At 41.0% G+C, this 17,270-nt stretch overlaps 1 protein-coding gene across 5 annotated transcripts; it reads right to left on the bottom strand.

Moving 5' to 3' along the window:
* Positions 1-455: 455 nt before the first annotated feature.
* LOC121308215 (CTP synthase 1) lies at positions 456-15,534 on the bottom strand. Of its 5 annotated transcripts, none has more exons than XM_041240495.1 (18): positions 15,329-15,533; positions 14,432-14,602; positions 14,163-14,263; positions 13,450-13,566; positions 12,829-12,912; positions 12,186-12,266; positions 11,629-11,780; positions 11,159-11,291; positions 9,919-10,007; positions 9,491-9,585; positions 9,332-9,394; positions 8,658-8,701; positions 7,604-7,700; positions 7,146-7,201; positions 6,639-6,735; positions 5,555-5,699; positions 1,527-1,610; positions 456-1,171 (listed from the first exon to the last, which is right to left on the bottom strand). In XM_041240495.1, exons 1-17 carry the CDS (start codon positions 15,492-15,494, stop codon positions 1,535-1,537), a joined length of 1,767 nt encoding a protein of 588 aa, XP_041096429.1. In that variant the 5' UTR covers positions 15,495-15,533; the 3' UTR covers positions 456-1,171; positions 1,527-1,534. The 5 variants fall into 5 exon arrangements, with proteins under 5 accessions (XP_041096429.1, XP_041096425.1, XP_041096426.1 ...); XM_041240491.1 differs by having other exon boundaries at positions 456-1,007; positions 15,329-15,532; XM_041240494.1 differs by lacking the exons at positions 456-1,171; positions 1,527-1,610 and adding an exon at positions 3,758-4,299 and having other exon boundaries at positions 15,329-15,534.
* Between the last annotated feature and the right edge of the window lie 1,736 nt (positions 15,535-17,270).

Below are 17,270 nucleotides of genomic sequence, written 5' to 3'. Positions count from 1 at the left end.
CAAATCTCTTCCTTGCTTTAAATTGTGAGTGAAGCAGTCTACATTCTAATAATTCAAAGTAATTAAACTTTAAGACAAAAGGCAGGTATATATATATAAACACTTAATGCCATGCAGGCTAACCATTATTTACCATGTTACATTTGTCTGGACTCTGATTATTTGAGCCCCATCTACGCAGCTAGCCAATTTGCTACCACCTTAGCGAGCTCTGCACAAACAGGACATGCCATTTTATATGAAAATCAGTTGACAGACATGTTAACGCTTGGCATGAATGATCTTAAAATATTACCTCAAGATGTTGGAGTGTTGATTGAGCTGGTTATGTATAACTGTAACCTGCATTAGAGAAAACCCAGGGAACATTAGTCTGGCTTGAAGGAAAGAAAGACCCAGCCCTTAACATGCAGTACTACAGTGTTTGTAGACAAAATGACACATGACAAACAGTGGCCAGGCATACCAAATGAGTTTATTTATATTTTGGTTTGGAAACAAGGCAGCTCACTCATCCCTTCCCACAGAGCTGTGTGGCAGTCTCAATTCCCACTGTACAGTCATGGTGGATGACATCCTCCCCCTCCAATATATACAGAAACAAACTGTGGGACAGTCCAAACACACAGGTCTTCCAGACATCGTGTCTCAAATTTCCCAGGCACTTTATTTCACAAAGACTTCTCGACATGACCAGCACACTTTAAGAACTCCCCTCCAAATAATTATAACCAGGTTTGGGTACAAGTCTTTTATTATTTTGGTAGAGATGTTTGAGACAGCCAGTGGAAAAAGATAGTGCAGGCAAATCAGATGCTTAGGACACTACCACAGGTGAAGTCATTGTTGCCTGGTTTTAACTCCCATAATTCTACCAGGGCCAGTGCTCTGGTACCGTTCACCCTCCAAAAGGAGTTCTCAAAAGCAGTTTGCTGTGTGCTAATGGTGGCAACTTCACCTCCCTTAATCTAATTCTGGTATCAGGAGACCTTTGAATAGTCAAGCAACTGCAAGAAAAATCAGACATACAAAAAAAAAAAATCCAAAAAAAAAAGTAAGTGTTGTATTGACCTGGTAGTAGTCTTAAAATACTAAAGGTATTTAAATTAAAAGGACTCCTGTAGCAGAGGAATCGAAGGAGGGTAAGTCATCAGGACGCTCAACTGGTTTACTGAAGGAAAAACAAACACGTTTCAATAGACAGCATTATTAATTTTACTGGGAGGGAGGCAGTGTGGCCTAGTGGTTAGAGCAGAGAGTGTGGTAAAAGATCCTAGCATTACTGTGTGTAACTGCAATTTATTTTCTTTTATGTGAAATCCTAATCTAGAAACTAAAATGACAATTATGCTACTTCAGACATCCTCATCTGTGTCAGGTCTGTGTATCTGAACAAAGTGAAGGCTAAATCAGACTAGTGCATAGTGAACAGGCATGTGGTTTTTGTAAAGAAAGCAGCACCCTCTCATAATTGAGTAAAGGGATACCCCAGAACAGGCAGATTCCCAAACCCTGCAGGTGCTTACCCAGGGAGTCAGTCCTGGGATATCGGGGGGAATTTGAGCTCTGCGATCTCAGAATCAGGAGAGCTACTGCCACTGTAGGTGTCTCTGAAAAGAAACAAAAAACACAAACCAAACCAAAGTGAGCCAGAGAGGAACAATTCCACATTTCCAAACATCTGTAAAAGGTGTACACGAATGGCAGTTAATTAAACCCTATCGTACCACTAAAAACAAAATCTAGGGGACCAACATGCACAACACAATTAAAAGCCAACATTGAAATGAAACTGCTTCAACAGTGAGTAAGCAATACATACAAACTGTTCAAGTAAATCAAAACCAGTACTGTTATTTTTTGTGGTGGATTTGTTTAAATGTTTAGCAGCAGCAGTTGTAAACTAAACTGAAGTGTGCAGAAGGTTAAAAGCAGTTATGTTAACATCCTAGAGTTCTCTACCTTAACCCCTCAGACCACAGCTTCATGAGAACTGTTTGCAGTGCGTACCTCCAGGATTTGCCCGATATTAAGAGATTCCCGGTTTGCATCAACTGCACCAGCCTTAAGCACTTCCCAATCTGTTCCTCTAAATCACATAATACAATTCTCCCATGATTCCAGCAAGCAGGAAACCGTGCAGGGGAAACATGGATAAATAAACTAAAACAGTTCCTCAATACAAAATTCTTGATTAAAAACTCCTTGCATTATAAAACATTGCATTCATGTCATAATAACCGATGACAGGAGAAGCCTAGAATATAACTAATTATTCAATGCAACATTACTACTTTCAGCAGTAATCGCAAACCTTGTTAAAAGCAAAACTATGACACTATTGTGGCATGTGGTTTTGGGTTTATGGTACTTCGCAGCAAGAACCAGACAGTTATAATATGAAATAACTGTAACAAACTTTATTATTAAGAATACAATCTTTTACAAGATGACATGGTCAAGAAAACACAGTGCATTAAACATTACTGAAAAGATGAACAATAGAAATACTTAAACAAGGGATCTAACTAAACAGACAAATAACTAACTGTTACACTATCAATACCAAGGATTCAAATCCAGATTGTGGCTTATATTTGGCATGCAAAATAGTATTTAATACAGATTGTGCAAACACAAGCTCTATGCACTTTACATCTGTATAGAGGTTTACTATGACAGCTCAGCTATTGTTTTTAAATTAGCCTCTTACTGATCTAATAGAGTTATTGTCCAGTTTTACTTGATCTGGATGCTGCATTTATACTATTGACTATAATACTATGTTGTCAAGTTTTAGGGCAGTTTTAACTGTATAAATTTAATAGTCACCAACTGATTTTACCCTGTTTTTCTGTCCAATTGTATTTTAAGTTCAGCTCATCCCTACCACCCCCGCGCTGACTCGGGAGCGGCGAAGACGAACACATGCTGTCCTCTGAACTGTGTGCTGCCCGCTTCTTTTCACTCTGCAGGCCCACCATGCAGCCAACCCTGAGCAAGCCCGCAGGCGGGCGGACAGTCTACAGGGGTCTCTGGTATGCAGTGAGCCGAGGACTCCCTGTCCCACCTTGCTTCATATTGTTTCTGATCTCCTCACTGCGCTTTTTGCAGTTTCCTCCTCATGCCGTTAGTTTGTGTTAAGATGGCTGGCAGGCAACGATTGCATACGTCATGCATGATTCACACTACTATAGGTTACCTTTCCATTGGATTAATCTTTGAATTAGCCAAACATGGTGATTGTTTTCACGAGAATAACACATTCACACTGGAGAAAAAGTTCAGCATCAGTCAGTACTGAGATCATTGTATCCAGGTCAATCCTGGCAAGTGATTGTTCTAACAGGGCTAATTTCCAATGAATAAATTCGTTCTTGCTTTTGGGATCGTTAAACAGGGGTTCGTGGTAGTGAAGTTAGCCTGCAAGTCTAATTCTGCTAGTACTGTACATTATTATCACTCAGGTCTTGTGTGTACCCGACTTGTGGATAAATTCAAACTTGCTTCATCTCATAATAGACTTCACTGCATGATCTGGGAAGTGGTCCTAATAAAGCCGTCAGGACCTGCAGGTGAAAGGCTGACTACTTGATGCCTGAAAAGTTGACGCCTAAGCTAAAATTCATCCTTAATGTATAGTAAGTCCAAAAGTCAGACCATTTCTGTAGGGGGGTGGTGCAACAAAAACTAACATTTCACCTCTGGGCTCTAGTCTACAAAAGCACATGTACAGTGACCATGAAAAGGTAAATAATTCAATTGCATTAATTTTAATACAACTTGGTGCACTTCACATTATAAAACTCAGAGATTCCCTTGTAAATATTTCTGGCAGTGCAATAAACAAATGAAAAAAAACAAAAAAAAAGGTTACACAAAATATCCAGATTTAGCACTGTTACTATAGCTAGCATCCTCACACTGTTTCATTCAGTAAAAATCTTCAAGTCACAAAAGCTCATGCAATAACAATACATTACAGCCAACGCCGAAGCTGTGATAGAAATGGGCAAAGTCAGTCCACAGGTTCCGTATTCCTTGGCGCCTTTAGAAGTCTGCTGTTTAAGGGATCAATGCATGGCGAGCAGTGTAGGGAGGGAAGCGGTTTCACTTCTCCAGATCTGGCAGTTCTCAAGGTCCCGAGTGATTTCCGGCATGGGGTTTTCCACCTCTCTCTCCGGTTCATTGCTCCTGGGTTCCTCGCACAGAGTCTTGCAGTCCACATCGTCCATTTTTAATGCAGTCAGAGGGTGTGGAGGTTGAGTGACAATGACATTTTCCTTTATCGATACTCTACTGCAAAATCACCACAATAATCACGATTACCACAGATTTACAAAATTGGTTATTTTAATAAAAATGTTTGAGCCGCTTGCATATTTGAGACTCACATTAATGCTCGCGGTATGGCATTTGAAGATCCAAGACAGGGGTCTATGTGGCAGACTACTAAACCAATAATACAGTCCACCTTATTATGCACAAGAACATCTCAAAGCAAGCTACACTTTCTGTGCTTTTTATTACCTGGCGGGGGGTTTAGTGAATGGTTCTCCTAGATTTATGCAAAACACTTATCCTACTTCCCCAAATACCCCCTATTAAAATAGTCAAGAACAAGACTGTGTGGATGGGAGGTACTAGGCTGGACTTCAAATCATTACATACACATTTTTCAGGAAGGAAAATAAAATAAACAAAAAAAAAAACAACCTAAATAAGCTACCAAAACAGAAACTCAGGACATTTAATTTGAAGTGATGGTGAGTGGTCAAAGTTGTTTCTCGTTCGCTTTAGAATTGGTGTTTTCTTTCAGAAAAGTAACAAATGTCCCAGTAACAACCTGGAGCAAGCAGCTTTCAGCTCAGTGTGTGTTACTGTATTGTACAGTAGAAACCATCATATCCAACACCTCTGGCATGTGTCACTTTCACATTCTGCTACCAACTGAACAGTACAGATAGAAACCGATCAATGCACATTTTATTATGGGTCCAAAATAGTAACTTCAGGTCTTAGCAGGACAGAATGGATTCTGTTGCAGATAATATTCTTTTTACATGCTGTTACTTCACAAAAAACACAACTGCCCAGTTTAACCATATTCAATAACAGAAAAGAATAAGAAAGCAAGGGATCATCATTATTGCACCGTTAAAAAGCCGAAACAAAATTCTCACCAACCTTCAAAGCCAATATGCACGCACTTTTGTTGATGCCGATTTAAAACACCATTTCTGTCTTGACTGTGCAAAATAAACTCAGATTACTTTGTCATGGACTGAGAAATATTGTATTATAGTGGTTTGTTTTGCAGTAACTGTCACTGGTTTTCTTTGTATATTATACCATACGTTGGTGTTTTAGACTATAATGTATCTGGCATTGTTAATGTGTAATACCCCCAAGTTAGTAAAGCAACTAAAATGTAATAGACCAACTCCCTCAGATCGGATATTTTTCCATATGGACCTACAGGTTCTACTGTACTGCATGGTTACCCGAGGGGCTGGCACAGTAACACTGTGTGTGTGTGTGTGTGTGTGGTTACCTCGGCGACAGGCGGCAGCCTCTCTGCAGGTAGCTGTTTAGTTTCCCGGCAGCAGCGAGCAGCAGACCGAAGTAGGGAGGGGAGGGTTTGATGGGGCGGGAGGTGAACTCAGGGTGGTACTGCACGCCCACGAAGTACGGCTGGTCTGAACCCCAAGAGAGAGGAAACATGTTACTGTCAAACAAAACACTTCAATACCACGCAACACACTCTAGGGCTGTTAGTCCCTTTCATTTTAGTAACCAAATTATTTTCAATGTTGGAAATCCCCTCAGATAACCCATAACAAAAAGTTTATAATAAATGATTACGATATTAATAAAGTGTACAAGGCTATCTATGTACATACATGGAAGACACTCTAAATAAATAAATACTTAATATGAAATAAGTAACCTTAGTCTGTAAAATTACTACCGTATAAAACACGAAGACCAACATATACATTTCACATGCATAGTTTTGATAATACTTAAATGTTGAGACCAACATTTCCATAACGTTGAAATGTTTAAACGATTAACACCCAACACACTCACAGAACTGTAGTGACACAAGACACACAGAATGGTCCTTAACGTTATACTTTAAGGACATACAAGGTCTGGCATGGTTTAGATTTCCATGGCGTGAGGTTTGGGAAATTAGTTCTTTAATTAAATAATTTTCAAGTTAACCTCATAATTCCCAGATTGTCAGGTGTATATTTAGCCCTTATTTTGTCAGCCCAGACAATGCTGTCAGTACTAAAAGTACACAGAATTTAATTTTTATTTTTAAATTAAAATGTGGTTAGAGACTTTCCACCATCTGCACTTAGCCAGAAGGATATCAAAAGATATTTAGTTATAAAAAGTAAAAAAACTACTGGAAAACTGGATACCCATGCTGACAATGTGCAAAAATAAAATTAAAGAAAAAACCTATATATATATATATATTTGTCCTAAAGTTAGTTGCAGAATGAAGGCAGGAGGGTTGGTCCACTGTGATATTTGTGTATCAAATTGCTAAGCTTTTTTTTTTTTTTTTTTGGTCCTTTGCAGATGTCTCAGAATGGTATGGCCTGTAAGTTCAGACTCACCATCCAGCTCAATGACCTCCATCCTCTCCCCCTCCACGTCCTGACCCACAAATCTCAAGCCCTTCTCCTCAAAGTGGTGCTTCAGCTCTGGGTTCACCTGCAAAAACCAGGAGACAGGAATTCACCAGGAACTCCTAACCATGGAGCCAGCCATTCAGAACCGTCAGAGTGACCCCCTGCATCAGGAATCATACCTTCCCAATAATGCACTCCTCCTGCACCGGGAATCATACCCTCCCATTAACACACTCCCGCTGCACCAGGAATCATACCTTCCCAATAATGCACCCCCCTTGCACCAGGAATCATACCTTCCTAATAATGCACCCCCCCTGCACCAGGAATCATACCTTCCCAATAACACACTCCATCAGTCACAAACTCGTAAAGAACAAGGTGCAGGGCTGGGGCATGGAGGGATTACCATTTCTTTCCCAGGTGTGCACAAACTGAACACTCAACTAACAATGCTTTTGAATACTCTCCCCACACTGGAAAAGAAAATACCTCAAATCGGTGTCTGTGTCTTTCATCAACATGGTCAACGTCACCGTACAGTTTCCCTACAAAACAAGAAATATATAAGGAATTGAACTACAAAACACACAATTCCTTACACTTCCGAATCCTAATTAACAAGGATTAAAGTATACATATGCATGCTATTTTGTCCACGCTGCACAGTTCTAGAAAGACTAATTCAGAAAACAATACTGTGTTTCGATGGTAAATTAATCTTTTGGCAGAAATCAATACTGATCATCACCACCTTATACTTTCCAGCATCACAATTGGATAAACATTTCAAGATATAGAAAGAAAATCTATACCGGGAAGAACTATTTTTTTTATATATCTAAATTACCAGTACTGAAAGAAGTGAGACATACAGGCACCTCAGCAGAATCCATATGGAGGATATTAACCTACACTAACTAAACAGAGAGACCGCTAGCAGGACATACTCAGTATGGAGCTGTTGCTTTTGAAGATGGTCCTCCTCTTGCCAAGCCTCATTGTGCCACCCATCTGCCCAGGGTTGTGTTCGGGCATGTCAATGACCTGTAAAGGGACACCGAGGGCATCAGAGCTGCTTTCAGAGACCAATATCCAGTTTCCAAAGCTGATTGCAGTTGCTTTTTCTGGTCTGGTTTGCTATATTGTACTTGATACGGCCAGACCAGGGAAAAAAGAAACTATCATCACTCAGCAAGGAGGCGTGTGCTGGGCAAGAAGCCGGCAGACGAACAGAGCTACACATGGCAAGCTTTTTTCACAACTCCAATGGCTGTCAAAGAGCTTGGCCAAAACAGAGACCTGGTGCAGCATGTGGAAGAAAAAAGAAACTGAATATTTTAACAAATCCAGGATGACTCTGAAATCCAGATACATTAATGGGTGATGTGCAGAACATAAGTGTGCTCCAGAAAATTACCAAAGTCCTTGACGAACACTGATTCAGTCAAACACCACAACCGTGCCGGGACCAAAAAAAAAATCATATGTAGAGCAAAAATAAAGCAGTGACAAACGTTCTTTCAATTGCAGAATCCATTTCTTGGAAAGCCTTTTTTTCTGAAACGTAGCACCGCTACAGGTTTCTTTAAAACACAGCACAATGCTATCCCACAATCCCCCTGTAACTGTTTGACGCAGGTCAAGAATTTCCTAGGTTGGCCCAGTTTGGAAAAGAAAAAAAAATCACCTATACGGAGTTTCTTGGCCGGCAGCAGCCTGCTGTGGAAATGAAGCATAAAAGAGCCTGGTCATGGCAGGCAAGGCTGTGCTTTTAGCAAAAGTGTCCACAGCAAGCAACAAGAAGCCAGGGCAGTAAAAGGTATAGGGGTTTTAAAAAAAAATAAAAAATACTAATATTTAACCAAAGATTGACAATCTTGCACTGGTTTTCCCAATATAGTATCTTGATATGCTGTACAGAATCAGTGTAATTAAATATTGTATGTAAAAGTATAAATATCCCTATAAATACTTCAAACAAGTCAACTTATGAACACCTACCACTGGATATTTGGTATCAGGATCAAATTCCGTGGAGTTGGCACCTGTGAAAACGAAACAAAAATAACTGACATAAAACAAAGTCTGCTAATGAAGAATTTCTCTTTGGTTTAAAATGAAGCTTCCAGTGGAATTTCCCTTAGAGCAGAGACAATGCCAATGCCGGGAATTTGAAGATCATAAGGCTCCATAGGCATCTACAGCACCCCAGAATGCCGAGGGCTCTTTTGTGCTTGCTAACTAATAATTTTGATGTGCACCTTAGTAGTGTAGTAGATTAACCCACCACATCACTGGTTGCTTTTAATCTGTGCAGGAAAATATGAATGAAACTATGTACACCAACTGGACTGCATAAAGGGGTAATGTACAAAAATGTTCTTTGCATTTTGTGGAAGCAAGCATTATCAGAAGCAGCTGTAGCTACACTAACTTCTAAGAAGCCAGGTGACAAATATAATCTTTTGGTTCTTTGCAATTTAGAATATGCAGGTATCTCAAAGTAAACAGTTGCTGCTGCTTCTTGGTACCTGATCACTGGAGTTCAAACATAGTATAACAGTCTAGTTGAAAGAATGACATGTGACAAACAGCAAAGCAGACGTTAATCAATACTGCAGCATCTGAAATATTTGCTGATCAAGGGAAGAACAAAAATAAAATTAAAAAATTACCTTGCCAGCCGAGAACATTGCGCGCAAACTCACAAACTGCCAGCTGCATACCAAGGCACACTCCTGCAATACAAGGAACAGTGTTAGGATTCACTGCGAGAGGGTTGAACACAGTTCGGATTCACTGCGAGAGGGAATGTGTGCTGGGAAGGTCCTTACCCAGAAACGGCTTTTTCTGTTTTCTGGCCCAGGAGATGGCGTGGATTTTCCCCTCTGTGCCTCGAACCCCAAACCCTCCAGGGACAAGAATGCCACTAAAAACAGAGGGTTATAATTCACTAGGAGATAAAGGGGTGTATTCAACTGATCTAAACAGTCTGACTGATACCACCACTGCTAAAATTAAAACAGGACTAGCAGCTCTTTAAAAACATACAACTTCAAGGAAAGTATTGATTTGAATGGTTTTGGCATTAAGAACCACCATGGTTTAGAGTTACTGAATGTGTGTGTTCCAGAGGTAGAATTACATCCAGTGACGCTGTGTCTTCCAGCGCAAACATGTCCCAAAGCAAAATCACAACCAGTTATACACAACTGTCCCACCGCCGTCAAATATGACCCTGCATTATCAAAGACGGACTCACTTTGCGCTGCACAGCTTCTGCCAGGCCTCATGGTATCGGACCGGCTCGTCCTGCAGGGTCGATGACTCCAGATCAGCACAGTCGATATACTGCAGGGGAGAGGGGACTGGATCAGTGTGAGAAACCCAGGCAATGACAGCTGAACAATCACAAACCTGATACCCACAGGAGAGGGGACTGGATCAGTGTGAGAGACCCAGGCAAAGACAACTGAACAATCACAAGCCCGATTCTCACAAAACTAAAAAAAAAATCACCACAATCACCAGGTGGTTTCGGAATTTACCAACGTCGGTAAAATGCAGGCCCATGTCAACCTTTCATTTTTTTGAGACCTTGTGTAAAATTTCCTGTGTCTTATTCCCGTGTGAATTGACCATGTTAGAGTTACGTTACAATTGATACAGCATTTCCAGGGTACTCACCTCAAAGCAACACCAGACTTTACAATAAATCATAATAATAAAATTGGTGGGATGTATCCCCTACAGTTGTGTAAAAACGCAATGATTGGGCATAACCCAACTGGTGATCAGGGGGGGAAAAACACAAAACATAATTGGCGACTCTTACATGTATGCTTTGAACAGTGCACTTGAAGTTATGTATGTAAATATATCACTCAAGGGATGAAATGGTTATTCTAGTCTTAGGAAAAGAAGGTACGAAATTAGTTACTTACACCCGGGTCACTGTTTACAAATCATGCACAACATCGCATTTCATTTTGCATTTGCTGGCTTTCTTTGATGAAAACTAATCCACACTTGGGAGGTTCCTAGACTTCATCTGCTTTCTGACCAACTCGGAGGACACCTGATTTTCAGTCATGCTTTACACAGCGCTTTAAGTGCACACCAGTGACTACAGTGCTAGAAAATGCAGAAAGTCACTTAACAGGACTGAAATTACATTTGCTTAATCTTTCCCTATGCAGTGTCCCCTCTAGTTTCTCTCTGGCTTACGCATAAAAAAGAAAATAACTTGAAATATTGAAACACTGAATTGGTCAAGGGCCCTTACACAGAAAATACAGTACTTGTACAATTTACAGTCAACATGGTCTAAGTGTGAATAAACCCAATTCGTGAATTAGAGCCAGGATTCTAACTAGTCAAATTAAGATCTTCAAACATCTAAGCAGCAGCTCCACACAGACACCCCTCCTTTCAAGGCTAAAGAAGGAGCTCCAGCAGCACTGCCGGTCTCCAATCTCGCCCCCTGGTCAGTGCAGCTCTACCTTGATCTCCAGTCTGTGGTTGATGGCGAGAGCAGAGTGTTCCAGGGCCTTGATAACAGAGGCGTAGGAGTCAGACAGCTTGGTGTACTTGCCGACCAGGGCAATCGAACAGGTCTCCAGCATGCGGTCTGACCTGGGAGGGCAGAGCTCAGGTATTAGACAATGTAAATTACAAAAAAAATCTGAATTTGAGACACACTGCTTTCTAATCAAACAAACAAATGTGTCTGTATACAAGAAACACTGGCCGAAACAGTTACCTGAAACATCTACAAAAATGATCAAGCTACAGAAAAAAAGCTGATTAGGACTTGAAACTCACTATTTCAGCAGTGCCCTTTAAAGGAGTGCTAAAAATTAAATATTCAAAATACTTTATTTTCTTTTTCTGCTGTATGTCAACATTTCGCATTATGCAGAAGACTTTGCTGTCCTGTGCAAAACTACACACAGTGGAGCAGACAGTGTACCTGTCAGCCATCTCTTTCCACTTGGTGAGTATCCTGCGGGGCTGTGGCTCAATGGGCAGGTTCAGGCGATGGCAGAAGTAGTTGATCACGCCCTGCTCCTCCAGCAGCAGAGGCACGCGGTAGATGGACGAGACGTCGTGAACGCAGATCACCTGCACACACAAGGGACCATTCACTAGGGCTTACATTCTCATATAGTGGTTTACTGTCCTGTAGTAACGTAGGATAGATGAGCCAAAGTGGCTTTTAATTCACAAGCACCAGCGCAGCTATGAAGGGCAAACCCCTGAACTCAGGTAAAAGCAAATGCATGCCAGGGAAGCAAAAAAAAAAAAATCCAAACTTTGAATCCAAACTTGAACTGCACTATAAATTCCAAAATGAATACAAAAAATAAAATAACTGTGAATCTTATTTTAAAACAAGTGCAAAGGCTACACACAGGGTATAACAAAGCTAACAAGAAACAACTTGGTTGCAGTAAGGAGCAGCTAATTTTACAATAACAAAATTCTAGCACTTGCTTATGACCTGAAGACAGAAAAAGCCTTTCCTACCTGTTCCGGCTCCACGTGACAGAACATGGAGATCTTCTCCTTGACAGAGGTCTCCAGAAGATTTGTGCAGCGACATACCACCTACAGACAGACAGAAATCAGTGACAGAGTGCAACCTCCTGCCTTGCTTTAAATAGAATTTAATTTGCATCCAAACAGAGGCACACGGAAAATGTATGTTTGACATAAAGCCAGAGCTTCCTCGATATACCCACAGACTTCAATACTCTTAATAACTTTTGTCCATTACATGTCTCATCACAACGAAGTATACATTCCGTCAGCAACAGCTGTGTGATCATAATTAGAGCCATCAGTATGATAAGGTTTGCGACCATGACAAACCATCAGAGAGCAGTATACAGATGCATCTCAAAAAGCTCATTTCATATTGCAGTTTACAAAATAAACTTCCTGAAAGTAAACATTATTTCATAAGGGTTAAAAAAAAACTACCTTGAGCTACGCATTGAGTCTTTACTGCAAGTCTGATCAGCCACATAGGTAACAAACTTACTGTATATATATCTTACTATGAGCGTAGTAAAACTTGGAATGGCTCCAACTGTTATGCAAGGGGAGTCTTATTTCCATGCTGGTGTTAATAATATTCATAAACACATTACAACAGACAGACGCTGACCAGGTCTGGAGAGAGGCCGAGCCCGCGCAGCTCTCGCACGCTGTTCTGAGTCGGCTTGGTCTTCTGCTCACCCGTCGCACTGGGCTGCAAAACAAAAAGGAAGCCCAGTCAGGGGCAAATTGAATACCTTGAAGGGCCACCATTTCATTTTCAGGATTTAGATCAAAGCACCTGCCAGGAGGAATAGAACCTCTGGTAGAATACTTTGTAAACATTAAAATTACAAAGAGTGGTTCCATATGTGTGTATGAAGTATTGGTCTTAAGTGTTTTGGAGATATGGCCGGGGGTTTCAGCAGTGAAACAGGTATTCTCAACGTGTCCAGAAGAATCAAAGATCACAAATGTGTAACAAGTACAAAGCCAGTATCATAGGTCTTTGTTATCTAGAAATAGATAAAGCACAGCATTGTGGCAGCTATATTAGCTCACATGTCAAAGTGAAGGGTACAGTTAGATTATTACTTCAGGTGTTTCCATAACATTGCAAACAGGAAGCCAGAACCTCTAAGGGTTTGACGCATGAGAAGTTGAAGATGCTCCGTAAGACTTAAAGGCAGAATGAAATAAACAGTGATCAAACGGCCCAGAAGGTCTGAGAGGGGTGCAGGGGGCTCCTTACCTGAGGGACAAGGCTGACGTGGATGTTGCAGAAGTTCTCCCGCTTCACTTTAAACTGGAACTGCCGGAAGGCTTCAATGAAGGGCATGCTCTCAATGTCACCCACCGTTCCACCCAGCTGGAAACCCGAGAGAAGAATGTGAGAGCATACCATCACTGCCAGTTACACTGCACACGAGCAAAACTGAGACTGGCTAGAGGTGAGCTGTACCACACACCTACTGATCGTGTCAATTTACAAAAGAATCACGACCCAACCAACTCTCCTGCAATGAAAAACTACCAATATTCAGAACGTAGAATTAAACTCTAAATTCCTAGGAACAGTGCTCACTTTTGTAAACAATACAGGATGTATTTACATAAACTGCTTTAGTAAAAACAAAGAAAATATGAACTGAATGGATTTTGTGGCTGAAATGGTTAAGATTAATAGGCAAAGTAACCAGAAGGGAGTATACATTTCAAATGGACAGGCTTGATTCAATGCAATATGGCATGGAGACCCAGGGTTAGATTAGTCCTGGACCTGATCCAGGGTTTCACAACTCCCTGTTGAGGTATTTCATTGAAATGACCTGGTACTAGGGCAATCACACCCTTGCAAATCAGCTCTGAGCTGATCATATATCACAGCATGAATAAAAAGTCTAACGGATATAGTGAGTTTGATCTCAGTATTGATTCCTTATTGAGGGGGGAGTCGGGCTGTACCTCAATGACGCAGACTTGGGGCTCTACTTCGTCATCATCAACAGGGACCTTGGCTTGGCGCAACACCCACTCCTGGATGGCGTCCGTGATGTGAGGCACGACTGGGAACAAGACAGCAACACATACTCTTAGAATAGCCACCAAAAGCTCCAGCACAGCCACTGCAACACTGGTGCTTTTAGTGACTGTAGGACCAGTGCAGTGATTTCTACATCCAGTCTTGCCCAGGTTGCCCCCCTCACTCCCTTCCTATCCCTGGCTGTGGTTACCTTGCACAGTCTTGCCCAGGTAGTCCCCTTTGCGCTCCTTGTTGATAACAGACTGGTAGATCTTGCCAGTGGTCAGGTTATTGTCTTTGGTGAGCCGGATATCAAGGAAGCGCTCGTAGTTCCCCAGGTCCAAATCCACCTCGCCACCATCATCCAGCACAAAGACCTCGCCTGCAAGACCAACGGTCAGCATGCATTAGCCAGGTCAATTTACATGCAGCACAGTTTGAAAGAATAAGAAACAAAACACAACTGCTTAATACTTGCTTTTTAAAAAAATTTTGGTTCCCAGATCTTACGGATAGCCAATTCAATGCAACGCAAATAACTCTTTTGGGGTACACAGAGCAAATGTAAAATAAAGAATTCAATACTGGAGATGTGAGAGTCAGTAAAATAAATTGTAGAGCCAGCCAGTTGAATTAAGGCGGCCACACTGGGGAATGCAGATTAAGGGCAGCAAATTTAACAGGGCATTTAAAAAAAAAAAAAAACCCACCCGAGGCAAATTCACAGACAATTTCCATATATACAGAGAACTTTGTATATTTATCTTGTTCAAAATGTTAAGCATTTCCCCAAGGGCTTGGTTGCACAGCTAACTCACTAGCTTCCCTTTCACCGCTGCCACAAGTGAAATGAGTGATGTTTTCAGCTTTCTTCCCCATTGAACTGATCTGCATAACAGAACCACAATTCAACACAATTGGCAGCCTCTGCTTGAGAACAGGCCAAGACAGAACAACAGTGGGCAAGGTCAGGATTGAGGTGGGCTTGCTTGCTGTAAGAAGGCTATTTCATTGCGGCTGCTCACCTGCCTGCTGGGGCAGTGCCTGACTGAAGACGGTGCCTAAATGCACAAACGTCAAACAAAGAAAACGGATGCACACCACCCACCGTGCTCGTAAGGCGAGAAGGTTCCTGCATCGATGTTGATGTAGGGGTCGATTTTGATGGCGGTGACATGGAGGCCACAAGACTTGAGGATGGTCCCCACGCTACTGGCAATGATCCCTTTGCCAATCCCAGAGATGACACCGCCAGTGACCAGAATGTACTTCATTTGTGTCCGCAATCTGGGAGAGGACAAACAAACGGATAATGCATTATTATCTGGAATAATGATGTGGACATGTGTGGGTTGTAACAGTTTATATTGAAAAAAAAGACTGAACAAGTTCAAAGAGTTCCTTGCACTACATGACAAGCCCAAGATTTTTGTGGTGATGGATCAGTCCTAATACAAAGATCATATAGCTCTAAATACTAGGGCTTGCCAACAGTTTGATATCGATTGAACCATCCGATGAAACAAACTTCAAATGCTCACTCATATAACTGATGAATTCCCTTGGCAGCTGGTCAAGTAGAAGTGCCTTCTTACTTGTTTTTCCCCACCCTTGAACAAACTGTGGAATCTACAAAGCTGTCAGAAGAAACTGCAGTAATGGTGTCAGACTTTACATCAGTATAGTGCAGTTGAAATCTCCCCCCTTGTGGCTTCAGCATCTCTCGACTACAAAGGACACTAAATCCATCCGCTGCACTGCTAGAGCTGCTTCCTGTTTACGCTCCCGTGTCAAGTTCATGAAACAACCTTTGGCTATCACTGTGGCAACAACTAAAGATAGTTCAGCTAATCTGACAGAACTTGTCTTCTCATCACTGGGTCTTAGCTTCTCAGAGTACTATCACCTTACCTAATGTATTTGTTTAATGTAACAAGGGCCAATTGTAACAGCATTTCAGTGACCTTTTATAGCATTAATTCACTGGGGTTGCTCAAATTTAAAAATACCTAATTTTTTTTTTTTTTCCTTTTCTCCAAGCTTTTGTGAAAACAACAATAAGCCACAGGATATAAGTTTATGGTAAAGATAAATAGAATTGTGATGTCTCCAGCTTTAACGGTTTAAAAGCAAAAAACAACAGAACCCCGGGTCAGAATCCTGCATAGTGTGAAACCACGTACCCGGGTAGCACCAGGCTTGGCCCGGTTCTGGCCCTGGTAGAGCATGGCAGTGTGAAAGGTGCTTAAGACGTTAGGTTTACTTAGCAATGATTTTCTGAGGTGAACCATTGTTTTGTTTATTTTTTTCTCCAAACAAACAAACAAAAAAAATACAAGTATAAAACAGTATTACATATAATATTTAACACACTGTCTAATAACCAGTCAAGTACACGTTCTCCCACTTTAAAAAAAAATAAAATAGCAAACAAAGTACATTAACAGAATGTTCCCAAACATTGCTGTTCACTTGCGCAATCTAGCACAGCGCCCCTGACGCCTTTCCGATTCAAGTTCATTGGTTGATCTTCTAAAAAACGACAGGCTTGCGACGCCTTTATTAGCTCAGTGGGATGTCAATCACACAGTAGGCCGGCTTCTGTCACGTTGCTCTTGACAAAATAACTAACGCAACACACACGCTTTGGACGGTATTAATATTTCAAGTGACAGTATACAGAATATAAAGTTTTTAAAAAATATATTGTCGTACAATACTGTATTAATAAGACAAATAATAATGAAATAGCGCTGCACAGCTAGGCAGTTGTAGTAATGCGTGGACACTGGGAAGCCAGCGAAAGCGCGGCAATTTAACAAGGGTTTTTTTTTTTTTTTTTTTTTTTTTTACATAAACATTTCACAAAACAGAAAAAAAAAGAAAACTTAACGTGGTTTTACACACAACACCCGTTTAGACTGGCCCTTGTGTATTATTTTGTTTCCCATGTCGTGTAGTAACCTGGCGAGCAACGTCGCTGCATTTTGTATTTACCTTATCGATGTATATTCGTAATTACAAAATTCAAATGAACAAACACGTTACTG

This window comes from Polyodon spathula, unplaced genomic scaffold (genome assembly GCF_017654505.1).
Source record: "Polyodon spathula isolate WHYD16114869_AA unplaced genomic scaffold, ASM1765450v1 scaffolds_592, whole genome shotgun sequence".
Lineage (NCBI taxonomy): Eukaryota > Metazoa > Chordata > Actinopteri > Acipenseriformes > Polyodontidae > Polyodon > Polyodon spathula.
This window is presented reverse-complemented; position numbering and strand designations above follow the sequence as displayed.

Excerpts from the sequence above, each read along its gene's own strand:
- LOC121308215 (XM_041240494.1), bottom strand. The coding sequence starts at position 15,494 with ATGAAGTACATTCTGGTCACTGGCGGTGTCATCTCTGGGATTGGCAAA. Across the intron at positions 12,913-13,449 it reads ACGTCAGCCTTGTCCCTCAG|CCCAGTGCGACGGGTGAGCA; the intron begins GTAAGGAGCCCC and ends TTTGTTTTGCAG. Across the intron at positions 5,700-6,638 it reads GGAGGTCATTGAGCTGGATG|ACCAGCCGTACTTCGTGGGC; the intron begins GTGAGTCTGAAC and ends CTTGGGGTTCAG.